A 27658-nucleotide genomic window follows, 5' to 3' on the forward strand; every position below is an offset into this window, starting at 1 on the left:
CCAGGGGGTGCCCTTCGCAGGCATTTAATTTCTCAACCCTTAATTTAAAGGACCTTCCCAAAAAGCTTCCCCTGACATTCTTTCCCCCTTTGAGTCTGAATCAAGTACATCTCCTTTATATTCCCATAGGACCCTGTGTCTGGTTCTATCGCTGACCTCTTACCCAGTATTACATGTCCCCAATTCTAGGCCATGGAAGTAAGGACTGGAGCCTATGAATTGGTGAGTGCTCAGTGTTCTGGCCAGTGCTCAGTTCTGGCCACGTCTAACATGGCCGTCTCGAAGTTAAGCGCTTTCAGGAAGGGGCTGGTAGTACACAGAAGGTGGTGTGGAGCTGCTCCAGGGCGTCAAGGGCCCTCAAGGTGGGGAGGGGGCCTTGCAGGTAACAAAACTCTTTTATTCTACGGGTCACCTCAAGGAACGTCTCACCCATATCACTAGCCCACTAACAGGTGAGAAATTGGAGCTCACAGAGCTCGGGGGTATTGCTCACGGCTACAGAGGGACTCACTGGCCAGGCCTGGACACACATTTCCAGACCTCTCCGCCAGGACAACCCCGCCCCGTCCGCCCACCACAGCCCTGCGTCCAGTCGGGGCAGCTCCGACCTCACCTAGCTTTGCCCATGTGCTCGTTTGACCGGGAGGGGGCGCCAAATGCCCGTTCCTGGGGAGGCCGGGGCCCGGGTGGGGGTGGAAGGACTGCTTCTTTGAAGGAGGCCCGCCCGGACGGAAGCCGTGGAGCTGGGAAGCCCGGGTAAAGAAAGGGTGTGTGTTGGGGGCAGTTTTGTAAGAGAGCCGGAGTTCGGGAGCGTTGGCGGCTGGCTGGGACGCGGAGGAAAGGTCACTCGTTGCCTCCTTCGGGCCCTGCCTTGTCTGGCCCTGTTGGAGAAAGGGAGGGCTCTCCGGAGCGGAGGGCCGCTGCCATCCCCCTCCACTCCCAGGCTCGCTCAGGGCCTGGCGCAGACCGGACATTCCTAAGTCTCCGACGGGAAACCAGGAAAGAGACCGGGAGGCCAGCCTCCCTGCAGCCTGGGCCGGTTCTTCCAAAGCCCGCCCTGGCCCAGGACTTCCCGGAAGACCCCAGGCTCCTGAACACTGCCCCCCGCTGGAACTTCCCCCACACTCTTGCCTCCAGCCCTCCTGGCTCCTCCCACCCAGCCTGGGGGATCAGACCCACCCCCTTGAGCCCTGTACAAGAAATTGTTATCCACCGACTTCCAGGTCAAACCCGTGATCTGTCCCCCTAAACCGGGCTCTCTTCCCGAGTTCTCTCTCTCAACGAAGAGACCAGTATCCATCTGGTTATTTAACCTGGAAAGCTTAGAATCATCCTTGACACCTTTCTTTTTCATTCCCTGTGGCCAATCCATTTTTTCACCCCTCGTGTCCCGGTTTCCACCACTCACTGGCCAATTGCCCATCCTCTCTTATCAGAGTTGATGTTCTTGCCTCGACTCCCTACTGTGTCTCTTCCCCTCTCCGCTCAATCCCTTCTCCAGGTGATAGCCCTGATAATCTTTTCAAATCATTAATCTGATCATGTTGCCCACCTGCTGAAATCTTTCTCGAGCTTCCTAGTGCTTTTGCAATAAAGACTAAATAAACTCTTAACATGGCCCACAGGGTCCTGCATGGCTGGTCCTTCCTACATCTCTGGCACTACCCGCCCTCTGTCTTTGTTCCAACTACATGGGCCGTGGTTGTCATAGGGCCTTTGCACATGCTGTTTCTTCCTCTGCCTAGAATCCCCCCCCTTCCCCGCCTTGTTAACTGCTACTCCTTCAGACCGAGGCTCCAGCATTGCTTTCTCAGGGACACCCTCCCTGACCTCCCTGACCAGGTCAGATCCCTTATGACTGACTCCTAGAACCACATACTTCTCCTTCACATATTTGTCATAGCTGTAATTGTTGATTTGTTTGCAGTATTACTTAAATAATGTCTGTTTTTTCTACTAGACTATAAGTCCCGTAGGGGCAAGGACCCTGTCAGTTTTTACTCACTGGAAGTCTCCAGCACCCGTGTACCTGGCACATACTAGGGACTCAATGTTTCTTGAATAAATAAGCAAATGAATGTTGCACACTTCTCTCCATCTCTATTTCCAGATGCTAAGCCTGTATCATCTCCTCTCTGGACCTTGGCAATCACTTCTTCACCGGTCTCCCAGTTTACAGTCAAGCCTCTACCGGTTTCCCAGCCAAGAGCAAGAGTGGTCTAATAAAAATGCCAGTCTGACCATGTCACCCTTCCCACCCCATTTCACAGCCTTCAGCGGCCTCCCCATGGCCCTTGGAATAAAATCCAAACTCCTGACCCAGCCTTACAAGGACTTGCACAGTCTGGCTCACCTCATGCCAAGCCCCACCTCCTCAACGGACCTTTCTTAATTCAACAAATATTGAGTGCCTATTGTACCAGGCCTGAGGATTTTGTGGTGAGTAAAAACAGACTCCTTCAGATCTGCTGACAGCCCTCCAGATCCTCCTTTCCCTGCAGGGCCTTTGCACATGCTTTCCCCCCTGTCTGGAAAGTGCTTCTCTCTCCTTTCTCCACATTCCTACTTTGCCCAGTCAGTACCTGCTCACCAGCCAGATCTCAAATGAAACACCATTTATTCAGGGATATGTTATCTGACCCCCTTCTTTGGTTCCTCTGTTAGATGCTTTTATTGCTTCCTATATTCAGTCTTCATGGCACTTACCGCATTTCCTATTTTTGTATTTGTGTGGTGATTTAGTTAATACCCACCTTCCCCACCGGGAGCTTCCATGTCTGTTTTTTTGCTTAGTATTGTATCGCTCTGGTGCTTAACTGGTGCTCCACACTATACTGAATGAATAAAGAAAGGAGTAAATGATTCCCTTGCAAGAGTTTTCGGAGGGCACTGCCGCCAGGGAAATGTCGGTACCTCTGCCTTGGTGTGAATATGATGAGCTGGGATGGGGGGTGTGTGTGTTTGTGAAAAGGAGCTCTCACCAAGGAGAGGGCCAAGAAGCTATTAGTCCCTCCTTGGGGCTCCTGATCCCAACACCTGAGACTTGGCCCCGCCCACCTCCCACCCCACCCAAGCTCTCCGCAGCAACCCTGCTCCTGCCCCTACTCCTCAAGGGCTTTCCACATACTGACCCCTCCACCTGCACCTCTTCTCCCTGTTCTTTCTCCCATGGCTGGCTCCTCCTCAACCCTCAGGTCAAATTTACATGCTGCTCCTTTAGAACACACCTTCTCTGAGTAGGTTTCCCTGATATTGCTTATCCTTTCATCCAATTCATTTCCTTCTTTGAAATGGACATGCACGTATGTATTTATTGTCTGTGTCCCTGGATGAGTGAGAAGCTTTTGGTTACATCAAACAGAAAATCCAGCTCCATTGGCTTAAACAGTAAGTTGTCTGGTGGTAGGACTGGATTTGGGTTTGGTTAACTCAGTGGTCTTCTCAAGGACTTAGGTTCTCCGCATCTCCCTGCTCTGCCACCCTTGATGTTGGCTTTGTCCTCAAGTTGGTCAGCAGGATGGATGCAGCAACTCCAGCCATCACAGTCAACTTCATATCATACAAGCAGAGTTTTCTCCCTTGTTATGTGTCTTAGTTAACTATTGCTGTGTTAACAAATCATCACAAAACTTAGCTGTCTAAAACAATATTTATTATCTCACAGTTTCTGAGGGCTAGAAACCCAGGAGTGGCTTCGCTCGTTGGTTCCGGCCGAGGAGCTCTCGTGAGGTTATTGTCAAGCTGTTGGCCGGGGCTGAAGTCATCTGAAGGCTTAGTTGAGGCTGGAGAAGCTGCTCCCAAGCTTATTCATGTGGTTGTTGGCAGGGGGCTTCAGTCTCTTGGCATGCAGGCCCCTCAGGCTGTTTGCAGTGTAGCAGGGGCCTCCTCCACAGAGGGTCCAAGAGCAGGAGAGTGACCAAAACAGAAGCTACAGTGTCTTTTATGACCTAACCTCTCATGTGACATGCCATTGTTTTGGCTGTGTTCTGTTGGTCACTCAGCCCAGCCCTGGTACAGCCTGGAAAGGGACTACACAGGGTGTGAACACGAGGAGGTGGGGTCACTGGGAGGACCTCATTTTTTTTTCTCCAAGAGTGAGGATGCCTCTCCTAGAAGCCCAAGAGGCTTTTCTTTATATCTGCTGATCACAGTTGGGTCGCATGCCTGTACCTAAACCAGTCACTCATGAGGGGTTGGGGACCATCATTTTTGCGTCATTACAATCATGATTCACCCCTGGGCCTAGGATCTACCTCTGCTGAAGCACAGAGGTGGGGGCGGGGGATCCAGGAGGAAGATGGCCACTTGAACAAAATCATTTGGGCAAATGGGAATGGATGTTGAGTAAGCAACTGTCTATGACACTCACCTGCTAGACTGCAAACCCTGTGAGAACAGATCTTTTCCTACTACTGCATCCCTACAACGTAGTCCGCTGCCTGGTACCATATTTGTTAAATGAATGAATTCATTACAAGATGGAGACCACATGCAGGAGGTCTAGAATTAGTACCGGATAGGGGCAGATATCACCAGGCCCTGGCTCCTTAAGTTCTTAGAAGGCAGGAGGCCACCTGCTCCCACCCACCACCAGCCCCAAGGATAGACAGGACTGGCAGAATTATTCTCACTTTATTTCTGGAGAAGTTTGATCAGATGCAATAACACTGATTCCAGGCGAGGGCAGGGGGCATGGGTACCCCTAAAGCAACCAGTATCCTGTGGCCCAAGGTGCCCCCCATCCCCAGACCTGGGTTCCCCCTCAGTGACAGTTAAATAGAGAGAGGAAGATCACCCCAGGGAGTCTTGGGAGGGTCTGCCTCCTGCACCCGCCCCCGACACGCAGAGGAGTCTGAGCACAAGCTATTTACAGTATTCACATCCACTGTACCCCACCAAACCAAGGCAAATACTACAGGTGGCCCCTCCCTGAGGGAGGAGGCCAGAGAGGCTGTGAGTGTATGTGTGTGTATTGGGGGGGGGGGGCGCGCGTGTGAGCACACGAATGCACTGAGGGACAGGATCTGGCTCCGGCCAAAGAGACATCAGTCTATAAGGTGCAGATTAAAAATAACAGAGGACCCACCCCCAGGGGCCCAGGCCACTTCTGGCTTTGTTCTGTCTCTTTCTCTTGCGGACGTCCTGGTAGATGATGCAGAGGAGCCCTCAGCTGCACCTGGATCCAAGGCAACCTCCTAAAGGACTTCTGGGGAGAAAGCAGGGGGGGAAACAGTCAAGGCAAACCATGCCTCCAAGCCCAGATGTCTGGGGGTCTTCAGGGTGGAATGTGACAGGGCCTCTGGCAGAGCTGGAAGAAAGGGCAGGGCTGGGGAGTCTGGAGAAGGCTGCTGGGAGGGAAGTCAGGGGGCCAGGAGTCAGGGATCCCTACCTGTGACCTGTGGGGGCTGTACCACAGCTTTCTTGAGGAAGGCTTCTGCCTCTGCGAAGGGCAGGAGTGCCTCTGGCGTTCGGCCCAGACTCTTGTCCCCAGAGGGCCCCTTAGGGGAGAAGCCATTCTCCTGGTGTGCAGGGAGAGGCTGTAGGCCATTCACCAGGGACCCTGGCGACTCCTTGCTTGGCAGGCTGTGGATGCAGGGCCAACACTTAGGCACTCCCACCCCAAGACCACCCAGGCACCCCACAGCTCCAGTGTGATCCTGACTGCCCGCTCAGGGTAACTGGTACCTCCACTGAGGCTCCTGGGGGGCCAGCTCCTCTTTCTGCACTGCCTCCTTCTGCAGCCCCGGGGGCCGAACCTCCCCGGCTTTCACAGGCTCTGTCACAGGGAAGGAAGGCCCATCAGTTAGGAGCTGGGGAGAGGAAGAAGTTTGAGGGTGGTGGCTAAGGGGATGGAGATGAGGGGAACAGGGCCTTTACCTGGGCTGAAATTGTTGGTTTGTGCCTCCTTCCTGTCCGGCTTCTGCTTGGAATTGGAAGAGCAGTCAGACTCAAGGGCTATCTGGCCCCCAGCCGGTTCTGGTGCTGACTTCTCCTCTCTCCCGGCCCAGACCCTGAGTGCCCCCCTCCCACGCGCCCCAGCTCTGTTCCTCACCCCCAACAGTGCCTTTGGGGAATCCTGACCTTGGTTTCAGCAGCTTCTGACTTCCGAGTCCTCTTCATTATCTCCTCCAGACGCTGTTTGGAGGCCCCACATCAGTTAGGCCCAAGTCCTGCCCTACGTGGAAACCTCCCACCAGCCAGCCCCTGTCCGGAATGTCCTTCCCAGGCCAGGAACCAGCACTCACCCCAACTCCTTCCCGACCGACCCTTTACAAGCCCGAGGGAGGGCCCACCGCCCCAGCCTCCACTGGCCCCGTAACTGAAGCGGGAACCCAGCGCAGAGCACGGCCCCGCCCACGGAAGCCCCGCACTGCTCTGCAGACCTTCTTGCGCTCTTGCCGCTCCTGCTCCTCCCGCTGGAAGTGCTTTTCCCGCTCCAGACGCTGCCTCTCCGCTTCTTCCCGGGAGCGAGCTTCGGCCTCTTCTTTCTGCCAAGGACCCCCGGCGAGCTCTAAGCAGCCGGATCCCCCCCCCCCCTCCGGGCCGGCCCCCAGCCCGCCCCCAGGAGGCGCCTGCACCCACTTTGCACTGCCGGCCGGCCGGCCAGCCAGCCAGCCCGCGGGGGGGGGTCCGGGGGCGGGGGGGGTCCGGGGGCGGGGGCGGGTGGGCACCTGCTTCTGCAGCCGCTCCTGTTCCTCCTGCTCCGCCTGCGCCTTCTCTCGGGCCTCCTGCTCCTCCCGCCTCCGGGCCTCCGCCTCCCTCTCGGCCCGAGCCTCGGCCTCCCGCGCGAGCTGTTCCTCCCGCATGCGCCTGGAACACAGAGGAAATTTGGGCTCAGTCCTGCGCTTCTCCCGCAGCCTCCATAAGGGCCCCCCTCAGTCCCCAAGGGCGCACTTGTCCCTTTCTGCTTGTAGCCTCCGCTCCTGTTCCTCGCGCTCCCGCTGCTCCCGTGCTTGGCGCCGCTTCTCAGCCAGGAGCCGAGTGGCCTCTTCTCGGTCTGTGGTGCCAGCCATGGGTTTGCTAGGGGTCGTTGGTGGAGCAGGAGCTGGGGGTGAGGTCAGGAGAGCAGTATCTGGAGTGGGATCCAGGACCAGGAGTCAGCACACACCAGCTCAGGCACCTCCATCACCACTGCCTGCCCCAGCTTCCTGGACCTCAGGGCGACCCACCCACCCAACTTCTGCCATGGACTCAGAACGGTGTGTAGTCCTCCCCTTTGGCCTGTGTTCTGGGCCTGGACCTGCTGAGGGCCGGAGCCTCCAACACCCAGTCCCCAGGCACCTCTAGGCCCCTCTCTCTGACCACGTCTCCCACACAGGCAAAGTTGGCTTCCCTTGCCCAGCCCACCTGCAGGGATCTCAGCTGTGGGCTGCTCCTTCTGGGGCTGAGCTGGGGTGGGGGAGGGCACAGGCGAGGGTGCTGGTGAGGCTGGGGCTGCTGGCTCCTTCTCTTCACTGCTCTTGCTCTTGCTCTGGTTCTTGTCCACAGGTCCTGTAGCACTGAGGCTCTCCTTTGCCTCATCCTTCCTCCGAACCCGCCCCTTGGGTGATGCAGTGGTGCTCCGAGGGGATGGTGGTTTGGGGGGTAGAGCGTGGCCTGGCCCTGGGCTAGGGCAGGGAGAGGCAGGCCTGTGCCAGGATGTGGGGGAGGATGGCCGGGCCTTGGCCTTGGGACTGAGAGAAAAGGAAAAGTTAGGCTTTGAGCACAGCGTCCACACACACATGTACACACGTACACACCCTCTGAGCATGTCATTCCCTCAGGAAAGTATCCCCGCCTCCCCAGGGTAGCTCAGCTCTCCCCACCTTATAGGCTCTCACAGAACCAGATTATTTCCTTTTAGAGCATATGTCCCAGTTTGTAGTCACATATTCATTTGTGAGTGTTCAATTAATGTCTGTCTCACTGATAGTCAGTAAATGAGAGCAAGAACTGAGGCCTGGCTTGGCTCCCCAACGTGTCCTCAGCGGCCAGAAAGGACCTGGCAGGTCCAGTTCATTTATTCAGCAGGTATGTGGCCAGTGCTTACCAGATGCCAGGCACTGTTCTAGGTGCTAGGCTACTTCAGCCATCAAACACACACAAGGGGCACCTGGGTGGCTCAGTCGTTAAGCATCTGCCTTCAGCTCAGGTCATGATCCCAGGGTCCTGGGATCGAGCCCCCGCATCGGGCTCCCTGCTCAGTGGGAAGCCTGCTTCTCCCTCTCCCACTCCCCCTGCTTGTGTTCCCTCTCTCGCTGTGTCTGTCAAATAAATAAATAAAATCTTAACACACACACACACACACACACACACACACACACACACACACACACAATCTGTCCGCAAGGAGCTTTCATTTTCATTCTAGGGGTGGGGGCCCAACAAATATTTGTGAATGGATGGATGCACGAAAGAAGGGCCGGGTGACGCCGGGGACGTGCAGGCCCCACCGCGCGTGCGCACCTGAGCTCCGCGGTGCCGGCGATGCCGGCGGACAGGCGCGGGCGCGGAGACGGCGGCAATGACTGGCGCTTCTTGAGGCTGCGCTCCCGGGCCAGGGCACTCTTCTCCTTCTCGTTTTCCCGCTCCTTGTCCTTCTTCTCCTTCTTCTGCACCTGGCGGGGAGGAGGAAGGAGAGGGGCGGCAGGGTTTAACGGCGCCGCGCTCCCTGCGCCCCGGCTCCCCGCCGCGCCTGCGCGCGCACTCACCGGGGAGGCCTCGGGCCGGCGGCGGACCAGGGCCGGGCTGCCCCCAGCGCTGGGCTTGCGGCGCTCCCCGCGCTCCCCAGCGGGGACGCAGCGGTGCGCGTTTCGGGGAGCGCTGCTCGGCGGCGTCAGGGGGCTGGCGGAGGCCGAGCGCGGGCACACCGGCACGGCTGCAGAGGGATGAGTGCGGTCGGGGTGCGGCCCACGAGCGAGGCTGGCCCCTGTCCCGCCCCTCGTAGGGGCTCTCCCAGGGCCGCTGCCCCTACCCTGGTCCCGGCCGTTGCGGGGCAGCGTGACCGCACTGCGACTCCGTGCCAGGAAGGAGAGGGTGGGTGTCATCAGGCGGTCCACGATGCTGCTCTCCCATGCGCTCAGCTGCAGGCTGCGATCTAGAAGGAGAATGCCAGGAGCAGGTTACCGCTGGGGGCCGCAGCAGGCAGGCAGAAGCCCAGGGGGACTGTTAGGTACCATCCGTGCCAAGCCCAGGGAGGCTTCCTCCAGGACCCTTACCCCAGTCAGATGGGGCCACATTTGTCTGCCCTGGGGCCTGACCTCCACTGCAGACCCAGGCAAGGAGAGGCTTCCCAGGGCAGTGTCCTGCACCGCTCGAGGGCCCCCTTTACCACTTTCCCTAGGTGAAAGACCCCTGTCTCCTCCCATCCCACTGCAAAGCACTGCTCCTCCTGCTACCAGAGGGCTGGCCTGGGGAGGATGACCCCATGAGTTGGGGACAGTGAGGGTCCTTGTGCTCCTAACGGAGGGGTGTCCCAGGCCAGACGGAGGCTGCTAGGGGGCCTGGCTGGCCTGGGCCACCCTGCTCTGTCCCCTCAGCTGCTGGGTTATTTTTAAGCCTCAGTCAGGTGGAGTCGGTACAGCAGCTGATTTGGTTGCTAGGCAACAGAACAACCAAATAAAAGCTGGAGAAACTTATAAATAACTCCTACCATGGCCCCTTCACATGTGAGCACCAGGGCATGGTGGGAACACAGGGCCATGCCACATTGGTCGGCCACAACTCTGGAGCCAGCTAAAGCCCCAGCTAGGGCTCTGAAGGCAGAGAGGGTGTGGGGTTGCTTGGGCCCCCCAGGGTGGAGCTGGAAAAAAGGGCCCCCTCTTGCACACACAGCACCCAGGCTAGTCTGGTGCTCAGGGGCAAGGCCACCTGCCTAAGGCTAGCCGAGGCCAGCTGGCAGTGGTTGGAGATGAGGCTGCCTGCCCATTCCCACTCTCCACCCCTACCCCCAACCCCACCCCCGCCCCCACCTCCACCTGCTGTTGAGGCCCCAGCCAGGCTTTCTGTCTGCTGGGACACTGCCCTTTGTCTCTGTTCTTCTCCCCTGCAGGGCACACCTCTGTCCTCAGGGTCCAGACCCAGACGCCACCACCAGCTCCCCTGAGGGGCGCAGAGCACTGAATGGGGTAGAGTGGGGATGGAGACCTGGCGTATGTGAGGGGTCCTGGAACCTGGGGTTCTTGCTGAGCTCTGGAGGAGGCTTGGTGGGGGGCTACAAGGGGCTCTGGAGGGAGGAGGGCTGGGCCTTCTCTTACTTCTACTGGGGGAGTTCCAGAGCGTGGCAGAGGACTTTGAGAGCCGCTTGTTGATTATAGAGTCCACGTGTTTAGGCAGGTTTACTGCCGACACGGAGCACCTGCTCCCACCTGGAGGGGAAAAGACACGGCATTAGGGCCGGGCCGGACAGGAGCCAGGGGGGGCACTGAGGCCTTCCATGCAGGATGCTCCGCGGGCAGGGTGGGAGAGGGAGGAGTGGGCAGGCTAGGAAGGAAAGGAGGAGGCAGACTTGGCTCTGGGAGGAGGGGGAGGATAGGGGACCAGAGACAACCTGGATTGGGGGAGCTGATGGAGAAGGAACAGAGGGAGAGGATGGAGCAGAACTAGAGAAACTATAGCCCTCCTGGCCAGGAAGCCATTCCCTAGGGCTGGGCGCTGCAACCCTTCCCCCACAGCCACCCAGCCTCGGCACTTGCTAGCACTGCCCCGCCAAGGCGCTATGGCTACAACACCCACGTACTGGGACAAATGCAGAGACATTCCTAAACAGAAGAACCCACAGTCACGGTCACACAAATCCACACATCCATAGGGGCACACAAAGACAAGTACATGCAGGCACAGGCATAGAGAGTAAAAGGTACACTTCCACATGCACATGTGTGTGCAGACATGCACAGACACAGAAACACAAACATTAACAATGTGTCAGACCCAGATGCACACAGGCACAAACACATCGAAGCAACTTAATCATGATATTTGTAGCAGCTGATGTTTGTTGGATGCTTACCATGTACCAGGCACCGTGCTGGGCACCACACACATGTTACCTCACTTGATCCTCCCAAACATCTACCTACAACCTCGGAGGCAAGTAGTATGGTTATCCCCATTTTACAGATGAAGAGCCTGACATCGAGATGTTAGAGGTCACACTGCAAGTGCCAGAGCTGGGGTCCTAACCCAATTCTGTCTGACTCGGGAGCCCTCACTGAGGTACACAAAGCCATAGACACACCAAGGCAAACAAACGCATACTAAGACACACAACACACAGATCCATGAGCACATACACGGAAAGGAACACAGCTGGAAATACTGCACTCTGCCATTACATAAAGACATCCAAACACAATGGGACATACATGCCAGCCAAGAACCAGACCCAAATCCTGATGGCCCTACATGAAGAAAACTCAGAGACACACATATCTACCTCCCAAGACAAGTTCACAAGGGGGCGACAGTTTTCTTAAATACCCAGTGTCTGCAGGGCATTAAAGTGTTCTTTTCTGTACCATCGACTAATAGTAATAACGGGAACAAAGAGGCTCATCTAAAACGACAGAGGTTTGAAGAGCAAACCAAACGAAGAGAATTCACCTCTGACTTGATAGCAGAAGTCCTTGGGAAGGGACAGTTTGGTTTACAAGACCATTCCAGAAGACACAAGTCACACGAAGCAAGGCATACCTGCTGCTGCAGGGGGCTGCCAACTGTTGGCACCGAAGCTCCTCCCTGGCCCCACGCATCAGGCCCCTGCCTCGCCCCCCCGCCCCCCCAGGCCCTCCAGCCCACTCACTGGTCTTACGTCCTGGGGAGCTGTGGTGCAGGGCTCCTGCCCAGGACCAGCGCTGCTGCCGGATTTCAGCCCAAGTCTTCTTCACTGACCGCTGGATGGCTGCTTCATAGCGCTCCTGGTGGGGTGAGGGGAGAGGGGAGAGGTCTGGGCTCAGAATCATTCAGCACACCTGGGAGAAAGGCCCTTCTCTCTGCTGTGACAATGTCTCTCCCACCCAAGTTTTCCCTGACTCATTGCAGGTAACCAAGGTTACTGAATCCTTGCTATGATTAAAGACCATTTGTAACAAATCCCTTCCAACTTGTTCTTGGGGAGCTTTTCACTGTTCTTGAGTCATTTCCTGGATGTACGAGCTGTTTCTCTGAGGATGGGGTGGGACTTTCCCTGCCTGAGGCTCCCAAGCGGGGCCATGTCCCCCTGGCCCTGAGGTCCTGACCTTGGGGCTACGGTTCTCCTTTTAGCCTAAGCCCCCACCCCCCCACCCCTGCAGGGGCCCAGCCACTTTCTCCTTCCTTTCCTCACCAGGGCTCAAGCCAGGGCCCTCCTCCCACCCTGGAGCTCAGCACACTCACAGAGACACATCTCCGCATGCATGAAAACACACCCGCCTGGGACACACACACAAATACTCGCACTGACACAGCTACAGGTGCCCCCCCCTTGCCCAGCATGCACAGAACCAAATGTATCTGCAGCCGCACAGATGCCCAGATGGTGCACACTCAGGGACACAAATGTAGATATGGATACGGATACTACCGCGTAGACACAGATGACGCCGAGGCGTGGACACAGATATGCGTCCACACTGAGCCAGCGTCCACACGTGTGCGTGCGTGCACGTGTCCGCAGACCCGTGCCCCCCTAGTTAGCGATGAGCACGCACGCACCTTGTTCTTCTCCAGCTTCTGCCGCTGCCGCTCCTCCAGGGCTGCCCGGCGTTGCTCGGCTTTAAGCCTCTGCTCCTCCAGCCGCCGCCGGCGCTCCTGGAGCTGCTTCTCCCGCAACACCTTGGCCTTCTCCTCCTTCTCCAGCCACACTGCTTTCTTGGCCGCTGTGGGGAAGGAGCCCCAGGGGGTGTGAGGGGTCTCAGTCAAGTAAATGGCCTTCCCCGTTACCCTGGCCCCAGGTGGGTCTTTCTTCTGCCTGCTTGGAGGCGGGGAGGGGTGGGCCCTCTTCTCCCAGACTCCCCGCCTCATACTGAAGGGCTTCTGGAAGACAGGCTCAGGCCTAGAAGGAGGATTTCCCTGATGGAAGGTCTCTTTCTCCCCCATTGGCCTCATGGTTTCTTGGTGCTAAAGGAGACATGAGTTCTTTAGGGCCAGATCACCCTGTCTGACTTTGGAGCCTGCTGGACAGATTTCCACGTATTGCATGATTAAGAGCATGGGATTGAGGGTGAGATGAGGCTTCTGGGTCTGAATCGCAGGTATTTCACTAGCTGTGTGTGGCTTAGGAAAATGATTTCATCTCTCTGAGCCTCTGTTTCCCCAACCTCAGAATGGGTGGAGAGAATTAAATGGGATAATGCATGTACGGCTCTTAGCACAGGGCACGGAATTAAGCGTTCAAAAGTGTTAGTGCTGTGGATAAGAGATTGACGGTGAGGGTGGTAGGGATGATGACGCTTCTCCAGCACTCACCCAGATACTTGGCCCGTTCTTCTCGCCGCTCCTTTGCCAGCTTGTGTCTCTCTCCTGCTTTCTTTACATCTTAGTCAAGGGAATGAGAACAGACTTAGGTCAGAGGCTCGCCCCAAAAAGGGGAGTCAACCTCAGGGCCCGCCCCCAGGTCCCATCCCCATCCCTTTTATCATCTCCTCCCGGGCCCAGGAGATTCTCTCCAGTGGCATCAACCAGGGCTGGAGGCCTGAGCCGAGGAGTTTGGCCCAGGATGAGGGACATCATATATACCTTGCTTGGTGGGAGGGCTGTCAGAGGCTTGCACTGCTGTCGGGGATGGCTGGCTGCTCCTTCGAGGAGGCCTGGCATCCCGTGGGCCTGTGGCTGGTGGGGTGGGTCCCCTGAGCTTCACTTCTGAGAAAGGAGACTCTTCCTGCTGGGGGGCTGATCTAGGCCCAATTGGCCCTGGGGGGCTCTCTGGTTCCAGTGGGAGTTCCTTAGAACTAGCGGCATTCTTCATGGCAGGAGGGGTGTCTGGGGGAGTGTCGGGGACCAGGGCTGACATCGGTGGTGGTGGCGGCGGCGGGGAGGGGTCACCTTCTGGAGAAGGTCTTGGCTCTAGGGGGGTCCTGGCTGCCACAGCTGGAAGACCAATACAAGAGAGGAGAGTCAGATAGCACATCCTTGCCATCAGCCCCACACGGAGCTCTCTCCCTCATCCAACTGACATCCATTCATTCACGCACCATGCTTACTGAGTTCCTTCTGTGTGCCAGGCCCTGTTCCAGATGCTAATGATACCATGGTGAGAACACAGCCCATGCTCCCTGCCTCTGTGGAGCTGACCTTCCGGCAGGTAGACAGACAAATAGCTAGGCAGTTACAGCACAGAGTAAGGACTATGTCTGAGGGTAACACAGCAGAGGTGGTTAACCTATATTTGGGGGGCTTTCTGAAGAAGGAAAAACCAAGCTGAGAGCCAAAGGATGAGCTGGGGTTGACAAAGCAAGGAGGAGAGGGTTCTGGCAAAAAGAAGAGCATCTCAGAAGGGGCAGAAGGGAGCAGGGTATATGGAAAGACTGAGAGAAAGTCGGTACCACTGGTTAATGCCCAGAGTGGTAATGACTGGTTTCCATGTCTGCCTCCCCAACCTTTCTGCTTTACTTTGGGGCCATGGGGCCCACCCAAGGCCTGGTGCACAGAGGGTGCCAGTGCTGGGCACATGGGACTGGCCAAGAGGAAGGACATGAGCTTGGGCACAAGCGGGATGCGGTGTTGTTCACTCCCCCATGGGCGGGGCAGCCAGCTACTTTCACTTTGTCACCTTTTTTCCTTTCCCAAACACCCACAGATTTCTTCTTTTAAGACAATAATATTTCAAGGGGTGCCTGGGTGGCTCAGCCAGTTAAGTGTCTGCCTTCGGCTCAGGTCAAGATCCCAGCGTCCTGGGATCGAGCCCTGCATCGGGCTCCGTACTCAGCGGGGAGCCTGAGCTTCTCCCTCTCCCTCTGCCTGCCTGTCTACCTACTTGTGATCTCTCGATCTCTCTCTCTCTCTGTCAAATAAATAAATAAAATCTTTAAAAAAATTTTAAAAAAGACAATATTTCAAGATCCCTGTAAAAGACAGCCAAGTGCCAAGTAAGGAAGCCATGTGATTTGGTACGGACCTGTATATGCACACAGGTGAGCATGTATGTATTCTGGAGAGTTGAAAGACAGGCCGGTTCTGATTTTAGTACCCCAAGACAGGAATGGACTGCATGCTTCCCCAGCAAGTAACCTTGGTGAAGCCACGCCACCTTTTTTTTTTTTTTTAAATTCATTCGAGACAGAGATACAGAGAGAGAGAGAGAGTATGAGCAGGGGGAGAAGCAGGCTCTCTGCTAAGCAGGGAGCCCAACATAGGGCTCGGTCCCAGGACCCTGGGATCATGACCTGAGCCGAAGGCAGACGCTTAACCATCTGAGCCACCCAGGCGCCCCAACCACTCCACCTTTTTTAAGTCTCACTTTTCACATCTGTAAAATGGGGATAATGAGCCCAAGCTAGCAGGGATGTCAGGGAAGTGCCTGGCAGAATTCATGTGCCAGCAAACACCATTTCCTGCCCTTTCCCTGTGGGTCTTATAAAGCTCTACATGTTGAGCCCTGCAGTCATCTGCTGCTACTGAGCACTGAGGGGAACAATGGGGACCCGGCCCCCGAAACGCAGGCTCAGGGAGCAGGGCCAGGGTCCGTGAGAAGCTCTATCTATGGAAGCATTTTTTTACTTTTACTGGATGTCTCCACCAACTAAGTCCTCTCCTCTGGGAAATCTGGCCCTCTTGGGAGGTGGCAAACCCCTACCCCTGTGGGTGACAATCTGTGTATAGGGAGAGGACGCTCCCAAGGGGTCACGTTTGGGAGTCTGGGCACCTTTTTCAGGGAGACAGGTGTCCTGTGGCTGAATGTGGGCTCTGAAGGCAAACTCTTTGCATGTGAATTCTGGCTTCCCCATTAAGTGTGTGACCTTGGGCTAGTTACAGACCCTCTCTGTGCCACAGCTTCTGCTGCGGGGTAGGGATAGTACCTATCTCACAAGATTGTGATTTTAGTGATAATAATAACCCTTAACAGTTACATAGTTCTCAATTTCTCAGCTTCCTATATTCAAAGCATTTTACACATATGTTTCAGTTCTCACTGACAATTACTTATGAAGGAGGCACTATAAATATCTTTTTTATAGATGGGGAAAGTAAAGCAATTTGAGGTCACTCAGTTGGTAAGTGAAGGAGCCTGGACTTGAACCCAGCGTCTGTCACCAGAGCCCAGGCTCTTACTAGTTACAGCCTCCTGCCTCTGTTTAAGGCCGTATGAAGTAATATGTGTTATGCAACAAAATCTGAGGCTCACAGTTTTTCCCTTATTCCCTCCCTTGCAGCTTCCTGGGCTCCAGGCAAGGGCCCCAGCTGAGGCCCTGTCTCCCTAAGGGCCCGTCCAAGTTGGCCAGCCCCTAGGTTCCATGACAGCCCACCCCACTTTCCCCACACCAGCTGCAGAAGGCTGCCTGGCCCCGATTAGTCTACCTCCCAGACACCTGCAAACTCTATTCCAACTCCAATGGGCAATATAACTAGAGGCAATCGTTTAGTGAGCGTTTGCTATATACTGGGAACTGAGCTAGGCCTTTGTACCCCTATCCTGCATCCTTCTTTGAGCTCTGAGAGGCAGAGATTCTTATCCCCATTATACAGATGAGACGGTCAAAGCTTACCCCATGAAGTGATTTGCCCAGGGTCATAGAACTAGCATGTGGCCGAGGCAGGATTTGAACCCGGGACTGTCTGGGGCCAAAAAGCTTAGGTGTGAGCATGCTAAGCTTGAAAGCTGAGGGTGAGGCCTGTTTACTGTCATTCTCCTAGCACCTGTGCGTGCTGCGGGTGTTGCAAGGAAAACTGGTAGGCGGATGTTTGCCTACACCTAGGTAAATCACACCCACCAGGCAAGACACCGAATCTCCCAATAGGTCCCAGCTAGCTGTGTGCAGCTTGAGAGGAGGAGGTGGGGGGATGAGGCCTGGAGGGACCTGCACTCCAGTGTCAGATGCAGTGGAGTAGGAAGAAAGGTCCTAGGCTTCAGAGTCAGACAGGCCTGGGTGGGAAACCCCAGCTCTGCTGTGGGACCTTGGGCAAGCCCTGAGCCTGTGTGAGCTTCAGTTTTCTCACTGAGTTGTTGGCACCAACAGCGAGTAGGTAAGCATCTCTGGTTCCTGGCAGGGGTTCAGTAAGTGGCACCTGCCCAGAGGAATCTGTCCACTTCTCCCGATCTCTGGTACAAGAGCCCATTTGAGTCAGGCCTTCACCCCCACTGCTCCATGACACTGCTCTTCTCAAGGTCACCAGTGAACATTGCTAAATCAGCACGCAGCCGTGTCCCCAGCTCCTAACTTGATGGGCCTTCCTTCCCTGTGACAGAGCCTGTGAAAGCTGGGGAGGCTCGTCATGGTAACCGAGGGGCTGCGTTTGACACGGTTGATCCCTTGATGCTCCTTGAACACTTTTGCACTTGGCTGTGAAGACAACACACTTTCCTGGTGTTCCTTCTACCTTGCTGGCTGTGACTTCTCAGGCTTCTTCGCGGATCCCTCTTTAATTGCCTAACCTCTTAGCGCCAGGTGCCCCAGGCTCCGTGGAGCATCTCATCTCCTTTCCGTCTGCATGCACTCCCTTGGTGACCTCATCCAGACTCATGGCTTTAAATACCACTGCTCTGCTGATGACAACCAAGTTTGTGTCTCCAGCCCAGACCTCTCCCTTGAGTTCCAGTTTCGCTCATGCAACTCCCTATTTGACACCCTTGCGTGTCTTACAGACACCCCAAATTGAACACATCCCAAACTGAGCTCCTAATCTTCCTCCCAGAACCCTGCTTCTCTCCCAGTTTTTCCCCATCTCGGTCAGTGGTAACCCCGTCCTCCCAGGTTCTCAGGCCAAAAATCCAAGTCGTTTTGGAATCTTTTCTTATCTCACACCCCACATCTAATCTCTCAGTAAATCTTTTTGGCTCAGTGTGCAAAGTATATTCTGAATCCAATCACTTCTCACCATCTCCAATTCTATCATCTTGGTTCAGCCACTCTCATCCCTTATAAAGACTCCCTGCTGGGGTGCCTGGCTGGCTTAGTCGGTGGAGGTGGAGCATGCTCTTGATTTCGGGATTGTAAGTTCAAGCCCCACGTTGGGTGGAGAGGTTACTTAAAAAATGAAATCTTAAAAAAAAAAAAAAGAAGATTCCCTGCTGCCATTTTCTGTTCCCCTTTCATCTTTTCTCAACACAGCAGCGGAGCGATTCTGTTTAAAAATAAGTTAGATTGGGGCGCCTGGGTGGCTCAGTCGTTAAGCATCTGCCCTCGGCTCAGGTCATGATCTCAGGGTGCTGGGACTGAGTCCAGCATCGGGCTCCTTGCTCCGCGGGAAGCCTGCTTCTCCCTCTCCCACTCCCCCTGCTGTGTTCCCTCTCTTGCTGTCTCTCTCTCTGTCAAAAAATAAATAAAATCTTAAAAAAAAAATAAATTAGATCAAGTCACAACCCTGACAAAATCCTCTGAAGAAGCCCTATCTCTTGGGGAGGAAAAAACAAAGGCCTTACAATGGTCTCTGAGGACCTTCAGGATCCCCCCCGCCTTAGGCCCATTACCTCTTGGGCCTCATCTCCTCCTCCTCCCCGCCCCCACCCCAGTCTTCCAGCCGCTGTTCCAAGCATGCTCCTACTGCAGGGCTGTGTACTCGCTGTTCCCTCTGCCGAGATCCTCTGCCCCCATATTGGGGCGCTCCCTCACCTCCTTCAGGCTCTTATGCCAATGTCATTTACACCCTCCCTGACCCTATTTAAAATTACAAACTGCAATGAAGTCTCCCTCCCCTTTCCAACTGTATGTTTTCTTTCCAATTCTATTTTTCTCCCTAAATATTAATACCATTTTAACACTGTCTCCCACCTTTAGAAGATAATCTCCACCAGGGCACATATATGTCTGTTTTGTTAGCTGTTCTGTCTCTAAGGCCAACAGGGCCTGCACATAGGTGCTCTACAACTACCTGTTGAATGAATAAATCAACGAACTCCACCTTGGCTGATACCATCAGCATCTCTCCTACCTGGATGACTACAGAGTCTCCCCACTGCTCTCCCCACACCCATTCTCACTCTGCTCTCCATGGAGCAGCCAGAGTTAAGTGTTTGCAAACGGAAATCTAATCATGGTACTCTTCGACACTTGAAACCTCTCAGTGGCTTCTCATTGCTTTAAAGATAAAAACAAAATTCTTGAACCCAAACTATAAGTCTGGCATAGTCTGAAGTCCCTGTTCTTATCTCCTGCATCTCTTGAATCTCTTCTCCATGCTCCCCACTTGCTTTCTGCACTCCAGCTACACTGACCTTTGAATTATGATAACCATTCATATTCCCTTCTGCCACAGGGCCTTTGCACATGCACTTTCTACTCTTTTCTTAGTTAACCCCCATTTAGCCTTCAGATCTTCACTCGGACATCATTTCCTCAGGGAAGGGCTTCCCTGGCCTCTCAGATCAGGATAAACTCCTTCATTCTATACAGTCATGGCTTCGTGTGCCTCTTGTTTGGAGCACTGTGACTGTTACAATTTTCAACTTCCTTAGTGTGCTTCTCTTGTTATTGTCAGCCTCCCCTTAGACCAAAAGGAAGCCCTATAAGAGCTGGGCTATGTTTGCTTTGCTCACCACCACATCACCAGCAGATGGTATTAATGAGAATGAGAATAAAGTGCTGTACTCGAGAGCCACCCCAGCCTAAAGCTGTGCATGGAGAAGGAGATATTTACTCTAATAAAGAATAAATCCATGTGGTAATTTATTGCAAAGGGATAGACACTCGAAGGGAAGAAAAACAACTCCATCTCAATTGAATTTGGGCAGCTTCCTGGACTAAGGCACTCAGGTAGAAGTTAAAAATAATAATAAATGTTTGACTTCAGCAGCTCAACAAGAAAGACTTCTCGAGAAGCAAACGGGACATCTGGGACTCTTCTTTTGACCTGGTGGACTATTGACCCTAAATACAAATATTTTTCTCAGAAGCATGCCAACATTGATGAAATGCCATTGGGACAGTGTTACCCAGAACAAATTATAGTAAGCCAAATTAATTACTTGGTTAGTTATCTTTTTTTTTTTAAGATTTTTTATTGGGACACCTGGGTAGCTCAGTCAGTTAAGCATCTGCCTTCGGCTCCGGTCATGATCCCAGGGTCCTGGGATCAAGCCCCACATAGGGCTCCCTGCTCGGCGGGAAGCCTGCTTCTCCCTCTCCCACTCCCCCTGCTTGTGTTCCCTCTCTCACTGTGTCTCTCTCTGTCAAATAAATAAATAAAATTTAAAAAAAAATAAAGATTTTTTATTTTTTTATTTGACAGAGAGAGAGCACAAGCAGGGGGAGTGGCAGGCAGAGGAAGAGGGAGAAGCAGGACCTTGTGGGGCTCGGTCCCAGGACCCCGGGATCATGACCTGAGCCAAAGGCAGATGCCTAACCGTCTGAGCCACCCAGGTGCCCTGGTTAGTTATCTATATGGCATGGTTAAACCAATTTCTGATTATTCCTATTTTCACTCATCAAATGTGATCCTTCAGCCACTGTATTTTCTTTTTAGTCTGTGTCAAATTGTGAGGTTTTAGCCACTGTTAGTTTTATTTTGCGAAGCTGATATCTACCAGAAGTATTTGTTAAGAACTGGATAAGAGACAGATAGTTTGTATTTATTTCTTGGCACAAAAAGCATTCCCTGGGCAAAGGTTGCAGAAGTTGATCATAGGGTCAGTAAGTCTTGTCTTCTCAAGAGCCCCAATAAGGAACTGTACCTGGGGTCTGCTGAAAGATCTGAGCCAAGTCTCTCAGAGGGCCTGTCCCACGTCTCAGGGTGCTTACTCCCCATCTCCACCCCCTGGGAGCTGGTAGTCCCTTCCTCTGGCCCCTCCGTTCCTCCCATACCAGCAACTGCTGCTGGGCCAAATACTCCTCTCACCACACTGATAACTCAGTCTGGTTTTTCTGTTTGCCTGCTGCCCCATCTCTGCCAGCATGAGAGCTCATGGAGAGAAGAGACGGGGTCTTGCTCCTTTTTCAAGCCCAGGGCTTATCTAGGACCTGCTGGCCAAGAGCAGGGGTTCTGTGTCTGTTTAATGAACACATGGATGGATAAGTGTGTGGACTGATGGGGGTACTGCGGAAAGCCACCTAGCCAGCACATTGTCAAACCCCGGGCTGCTCCAAAGCCTAGCCTCCCTAACCCTAAAGGTCCTGCTCATATCAGAGCCCTGTGTGTGCCCTGCCAGCTCCTGAACTCAGGAAGGGAAACGAGGTAATTTATCGAAGACCTACTGTATGCCAGGCACTTTTCCTCATCTCATCTCATTCTTATGACAGCCCTAAAAGGAAAGTTCTATGGATGGCCCCTGTTTCACAGGAGAGAAAACTTACTCAGACAAGTTAAGTGAATTGCTCATGTCAGCATCAGAGGTAGGATTTGAACCCAAGGTTATCTGTTGACAAAACCCTTATGTCATACTGTTTCTAGTAGGTGTCACATCACCCCTCCTCGAGGCTCCTGCCTGTTCCCTGAAGAAGGAAGTAATTCGGTGGTTCCCTCAGGGAGGTTTCCCCCAAGACGGTGAAGGGCGCAGGTGGGGCAGGCAGGAACTGAGCTCAGAGGGCAGGAATGCAGGGAAGGCAGGCTCCTGCCCAGGCTGGCCACCAGGAGGCAGGAAGTGAGGCACCTGGGTAGGGGGTGGGGGGGTGGGGTGAGTGGCCGTCCTCCAGGGGGCAGAGCAAAGGAGCACCAGGGGAGAGCCAGCGGAGTGCTGGGAGGAGACAGCACCCCTGGGCGGGGAGCATGGGGAGCAGAGGTGCGAGGCAGAGAGAGAGGACACAGGACAGAGCGGGGCACCTGTAGCCAGAGCCCTCTGGCTCTCACAGCAGCTCCTTGGGTGGCAGCACTGGGCCAGACAAATGAAGATGGCGAGGCCAACAGAGGGGCAAAGACATGCAGAGAGACAGAGTACACACCACAGAAAGAGAAAGACACTTAGACAACGTGGACAGAGCCTGAACAATGGCGAGAGACAAGACACATCCTTTTCTCCCTCCTCTCTCTCCTATATACACAGGAATCAGACTTCGTGGGATTTGGAACTCCACACACACACACACACACAAACACACACAGCCAGGCACCCCCTCCGAGGCACAGAGGAAGCCTCAGAGACCCACACAGCCCTCAGACACAGTGTCCCCAGTATACTTGTACAGCCTCATCCAGGTCGAGTCCTCCCTGCCCCTTCTGGGCACTCCCTTACCTGGGCCCAGGGCAAGTCCAGTTAACAGCTGCAATAGCTAACACCGTGTCAGGCCCAGCTCAACACTTTAAACACATCAGTCCCTATCATCCTCACCACAACCCTATGAGTTAGACGTTATTAACCCATTTGACAAATGAGGAAACGGATTCAGAGAGCTTAAGACACGTGCTTAAGTCACATAGCTGGTGAGTATCAAAGCTGGGGTTCGGGCCCGACGCAGCGTGACAATCTGTACCTTCACTCTGTTACCCAAAGGGGGCAGCCTCCTGGGTTTCCCTGCCTGGAGAGATCTGAGCTGGGAGGATGAGGTTGGGGGCAGGGGCGGGCCCCGGAAGGACAAACTCTGAGAGATGCCTGATTGTGGGGCTGGGACAGAGGGAACCCTTAGGGGGCAGCATTACTCCCAGCCTGAATAGAGCTGAGCCAGCTCTGAGAGAGAGTGAATGAGGAGGGGGCAGCCTGCTCCAACAGTCCTCAGAACCTGGGCCACAGGCCCTTAGCAGCAGGGCACTGGGGCCAGGCCATGGGCCTCTGTGAGAGATAAAGCTGGATCACAATTGAGACAGCAGATCCGAAGGAGCTCTCTGGCCTGGTTGGCGGCCATTGTTCCCAGCCTCCAATCAGGAGCACCCACTTCCTGTTATTTTAGGCGGCAGGAAATGACCCCATCCCGCAGCCCAGGCCCCACCAGGGCCCTCCCTCAGCCCCAGCAGGTCGGCCTGCGCTAGGGCCTAGAGGCTCAGGGCAGAGGCCTGAGGGTGGCCTGCTGGCTGGACTCTGCCACCACTGCCTGGGTCCAGGGCCTTCTTCTGGTCTGACCTCCTCAGACTCCAACCTGACAAGAGGCACAGGGGACCCAGGGCTCTGCTGGCTCTACCTCTGCCTGCCAGAGAATGGATCATGGGGTCCCTAAGACCAAGATGCCTATAGATCAGTCATGCCAGGGAAGCAAGTCAGAGTCTATCGCTGGCTGGCTCAGCCATGATAATTCAGCCTAGAGGTTTGGTGCAGAGGCTTTAGAGTCAGATGAACCTGGGTTCAAATTCTGCCTCTGCCAGTTCCTAGCTGTGTGACTTTAGGCCAATGACTTCCCTCTCTGATCCTCATCTGTAAAATGAGGATAATAGTAGGCCCTACTCAGGGATTGTTTTGAGAATCAAATGAGACCATGCACATGATATGCTAAGCACTATACCTGGCACGGAGAAGGCCCTTAATAACTAGGAGTGGGAGATAAGTTGGACTCATCCCTGGTGAGGGGGCACATCTCCTCTTACAAGTGGGTAGGAGCACTGATGGTGGTATAGCAACATCACGCTCTCTACCCCCTACCAGGTCAGGCTCTCTGCTCGCCTCAGGACAGAGCTGCAGCTGAGAGGTGGCGGACCAGACAACCAGACGTCGAAGGCTGTGCCCTGGGGTGCCAGGCAGCGCTACCACAGCCAACAAAGCTGCTTTATCTGGGCCTGGCCCCTTGGCTCCCTGACTTGTCCCAAGGCCCAGTGGGGACTCAGGGACATGGCTCCCTGCGGCTTGTGGCCTAAGGTCTAGTGGTCAGACCTGAGACCTGTCCTGGCCACCCTCTAGTGCCGCCACTCTAGTCAGGGCCCTGCTTTTAGCTCACTCCCCCCACCCACAGCTGATGCTCATCCTGAGGGAAAGGGGGAGTGCACTGGCCTGGTGCCCCTTCCTCCTCATTTGCATATGCATGACTGCACATTAGGGGCTCATTAGAGGCTCATTACTGGGCCCACCAGCCCAAGGGGGGACGAAACTGTCCATGGGAGGCACCAGTTAGGCTGGCTGCCATATGTAGAGACATAGCCCATTGTGCCAGTCTTGTCAACTTCTACTCGTCCTTTTAGGTTCACCTGAAACGCCTCCTCCTCTGTGAAGCCTTCCACAAGCAGAGCCCACTGACCACCATATCACCAGTATACCTGTGGGGTTTCCCTACCCTGAGCACATCTGCTTCCCTCATTGGGCCGGGAGCTCTCAGAAGGTAGTGACTCTGATTCACTTCTCTGCCCTCCGTGTAGACAGCACTGATGGCACGCACCAGCATGTTGTGCTGGACAGCCGTCTGCACCCACCTCCCAGGGGCTCTCTTCTACTGCCACAGCCCCCCTCAAGCACGGGGGCCGCTCTGCTCCCCAGATCCACCCTGGTTCATATGTGTCTAGAACTCCCCTCTCCCTGGCCCTCTGTCCCATATTTACCTCCTGAAATTCTAATTAATCACACCTCCTCCTCAGGCCTCCAAAGGAATTAAAAAACAATAACAACAAAAAACAGAGTTTATTGACCGCTAATGATGTGCCCGGGCCTAGGCTAAGTGTTTCATGTGTTCATCTAATTTAATGATCCCAATCTCTCCATGAGATAATTTCTAGCATTATTCTCATTTTATAGATGGGAACATTTAAGACTCAGGTTAAGCAACATACCTAAGGTCACACAGTAGTAGGTTATGTTTGATTCCAGAGTCTACATTCTTAAGCAAACTGGCTCCCAATCCCTGTTCTCACCTCCCCCATGTTTCATACCTCCCTGTTGGCACCGGTTCTGATGAGCATAACCACAATAATGGTAATAACACTGTATTGTGGGCATCTATGTGCCAGGTTCCTTTAGGTACATCATCTCTAACCCTCACACTAACCCCACAAGGTTTGGTAACACCATCTCCATTTTCCAGGGGCATAAACTGTGACTGGAGGAGGCAAGTCACTGGCCCCAGTCCACACCTGTTCCCTACTCCATGTTGCCTCCTGGAAATGCTCAGGAGGCAGGGGAAACTCAAGGATGGCAGGGATCATGCCATGTGCACTCAGTGTCTCAGCCCCATGCCTCAGACTCAACAGGGTACATGCAGTGGGCACCACCTTTATTCCCTGGAAGCCCTTGGCTTGGAGGGGGCCCCTGTCACCTTCACCTTCTGTGTAGGGATTCACCATCAGCCTGATCTAGGTTCTCATGTAACTCCATTAAGGCCCCTGTGTATAGAAGAGTCTTCCCAACCCAGGACCCTGTATGCAGACCCCCTCAGGCCCCTCAGTACAGCCAAGCATGTCCCCCAGGCCCTCTCCTTCAGTCAGGCATCCCACCCAAGTGCCTTAATTATAAACCAGACACTCACTCAGGCCCTCATCTGTGGCCCAGTCATCAGGCCCATTCAGGCCCTGATGTACGCACCAGTGCCTGCGCCCATTAGATGCCGAGGGCCAATAAGCAGATGAAATGGACCCAATCTAGGACTCCCTGGGTGTCCTGTCTCAGGCTTAGCAGAGCCAAGACTGATCCAAGTGCCACTGTTCCAGCACAGTCTACACACCACCCCAACCACAACAGTCTGATTAGCTCCCCCACCACCATCACCTGCGTCCCTCAGCTCCCACACCCACACCAGCCCCTGGAAGCACCCACGCTGGCATGGGGAAGAGCCCACCCACAGCCCAGTGCCTCCGCCTTGTCTTGGGCTCTCCGCACCCACAGACACTGTTTCATGCTGAGCCCACGCCCCAGGGGTCAGGGAGGTGGCAGGGATTAGGCTCTAGGACTTTACGGAGGTGTGAGGTTGGGGCCGCCTCCCCCCTGAGTCAGTGGGAACAGAACTTGGGTCCTCAGTAATCATGCTCTCCCCTCCCCTTCCAGGAAGAAAGAGAAAGAGAAATCCCTCCCTCCAACACCAGGCCCAACCAGAAACCTGTCCCCACCCCCTCATCAGCTGCTCCCAGATCCGAATGGGATTTGCAGAAGTCCTGGGCACTGGTGGTTGGTGGGGTGAGGGGAGGGGAGGGTAGCTTTGATGGTCTTCTGGGGCCTGGAGTGTGTGTAGGGGGGCGGGGGTAGGCATCCCAAGCTTCAGGCTGAGGAATGATGTGGCAGGTCCCGGGAGTGCGGCCTTGAGCCTTCACCTCATTCTCGAGAGAGACTCGGGCCTGGAGAGGCTAGGAAGGAGGGTGGCAGGATACGCAGCTTTACTTCTGCCCCCTTCCTCCCCAAATCCGGCTGGGTGGGCTCCGGAGCAGGCCCTGGCTGCACAGGAGGCGGCCCACTCCTCAGCTCCCGCCCTCGCCCCAAACAATGCCGCCTCCCCCTCCCCCTCGTCTTTATCCCGCGGGTTACTTGGCAGCCGCCGCTCGAGACCTCCCCTTGCCCTCCCCTCCATTCCAGGCCGGCTCGCAGCAGCAACAGGCCCTTTGCGCGGCAGCTGGAGAGACGGGGTGGGGGCAAGGTCTGGGCCAGGGCCTGGGCGTGGGGGGCGCCAAAGGCCTAGGCTTTGGTATGCAGGACTCCAGGCCTGAGAATCCGGACCCCTAACACACACATTCAGGCTGGGGTCACCCTTGCCCACCCGGGATGAAGAGGGGGACAGACGTCCCAGTTCAACTGAAGAGGGCCATCAGGGCCGGAAAGGGGGTGTTGGCGGGGCAACCGAGGTGGCACTGGGCCGGGGCGGAAGGGTCACCCCAACAACTCCGGAGCGGGGTCCTCGAGGATCCCGCCGCCCAGGGCGTCCTAGCGCCCGGAGTGGGGGAGGGGGCAGCTGTCAGAGGATGCGTCGGTGGCCCCGAGCCGCCGCCGCTGCAGCCTTTATTTTTAAACTTCCAAGTGGTCAGAGGGCGCGGCGGGGGAAGGGTCCCCGCCCAGCGGGTTGGCCTCCTCCTCGGCCTTCCCGAGGCCCCGCGACCTCCCCCCATTTCGCCTCTGCGTGGCTCCCGGCATACCTGGGGGTGCGCCGGCACCCAGATCTGCATGTGGGCCACTCTCCATGGCCGCGGCGTCACTGGGGGTCTTGGGGGTCTCAGCGGCGACGGCGGCGGCGGCCGGCGGCCAGGACAGGGGTCCCGCGGCGCATCACGCCCGGCCCTGCCCGGCGGGCAAGACTCGGAGGCGGAGGCGCTCCGGGGAAGGTCGGGGCTGCCTCAGCTGGTGGCCTGCGAGGCTCGGAGTCGCCGGCCGCCCAGTGTCTGTCGGCTCCAGCCGCGATCCCGTTCCCTGCCCGGCGCCGGCCCAGTCCCGGCCGCGGCCCAACCCTATTGTACCGCCCGGGCTGGGCCTGGCCTCCCCGCTGGCGCGTACCAAGTGCGACGCGGGGAGGGCCTTCCCCCCCACCACCCAGCGTCCGGGACCCGAGCCTCTGCGCGCCCGCCTCGCTCGCCCCGCCCCGCCTCCGCCCCGGAGCGCGGGCCCTCGAGCTCGGGACGCCTCTCCTGCGGCTGCGGCCGAGGGGACGCCACTGCTCCCCGAGCACGCCCGTCCCGCCGCCTCCCCCTGCGGCCGCGCGTTGGTACGCGCCACAGCGCGAGAAGACTATGTAGGGAGCGCTCTGGTGACTCACCCGCCGCTTGGACTGGGGGGAGTCGAAGGGAGCGG

General features: G+C 55.5%; 1 protein-coding gene across 6 annotated transcripts; it reads right to left on the reverse strand.

Moving 5' to 3' along the window:
* Nucleotides 1-4613: 4613 nt before the first annotated feature.
* On the reverse strand, nucleotides 4614-27385 carry MAP7D1 (MAP7 domain containing 1). 6 transcript variants are annotated; one of them, XM_028113744.2, is made up of 18 exons: nucleotides 27010-27381; nucleotides 13696-14046; nucleotides 13426-13494; nucleotides 12673-12836; nucleotides 11783-11897; nucleotides 10236-10346; nucleotides 8954-9076; nucleotides 8691-8857; nucleotides 8446-8597; nucleotides 7348-7673; nucleotides 6895-7072; nucleotides 6672-6810; nucleotides 6384-6488; nucleotides 6082-6135; nucleotides 5878-5920; nucleotides 5686-5776; nucleotides 5390-5583; nucleotides 4614-5206 (listed from the first exon to the last, which is right to left on the reverse strand). In XM_028113744.2, the coding sequence occupies exons 1-18, from the start codon at nucleotides 27053-27055 to the stop codon at nucleotides 5196-5198; spliced, it is 2439 nt and encodes an 812-aa protein (XP_027969545.1). In that variant the 5' UTR covers nucleotides 27056-27381; the 3' UTR covers nucleotides 4614-5195. The 6 variants fall into 6 exon arrangements, with proteins under 6 accessions (XP_027969545.1, XP_027969543.1, XP_027969544.1 ...); XM_028113742.1 differs by having other exon boundaries at nucleotides 8691-9076; nucleotides 11792-11897; nucleotides 27010-27384; XM_028113743.2 differs by having other exon boundaries at nucleotides 6895-7045; nucleotides 8691-9076; nucleotides 27010-27384.
* Between the last annotated feature and the right edge of the window lie 273 nt (nucleotides 27386-27658).

Source organism: Eumetopias jubatus, unplaced genomic scaffold, assembly GCF_037043125.1.
Source record: "Eumetopias jubatus isolate StellerSeaLion01/CBP00866 unplaced genomic scaffold, mEumJub1_p1.0 scaffold_4, whole genome shotgun sequence".
Taxonomy (NCBI): domain Eukaryota; kingdom Metazoa; phylum Chordata; class Mammalia; order Carnivora; family Otariidae; genus Eumetopias; species Eumetopias jubatus.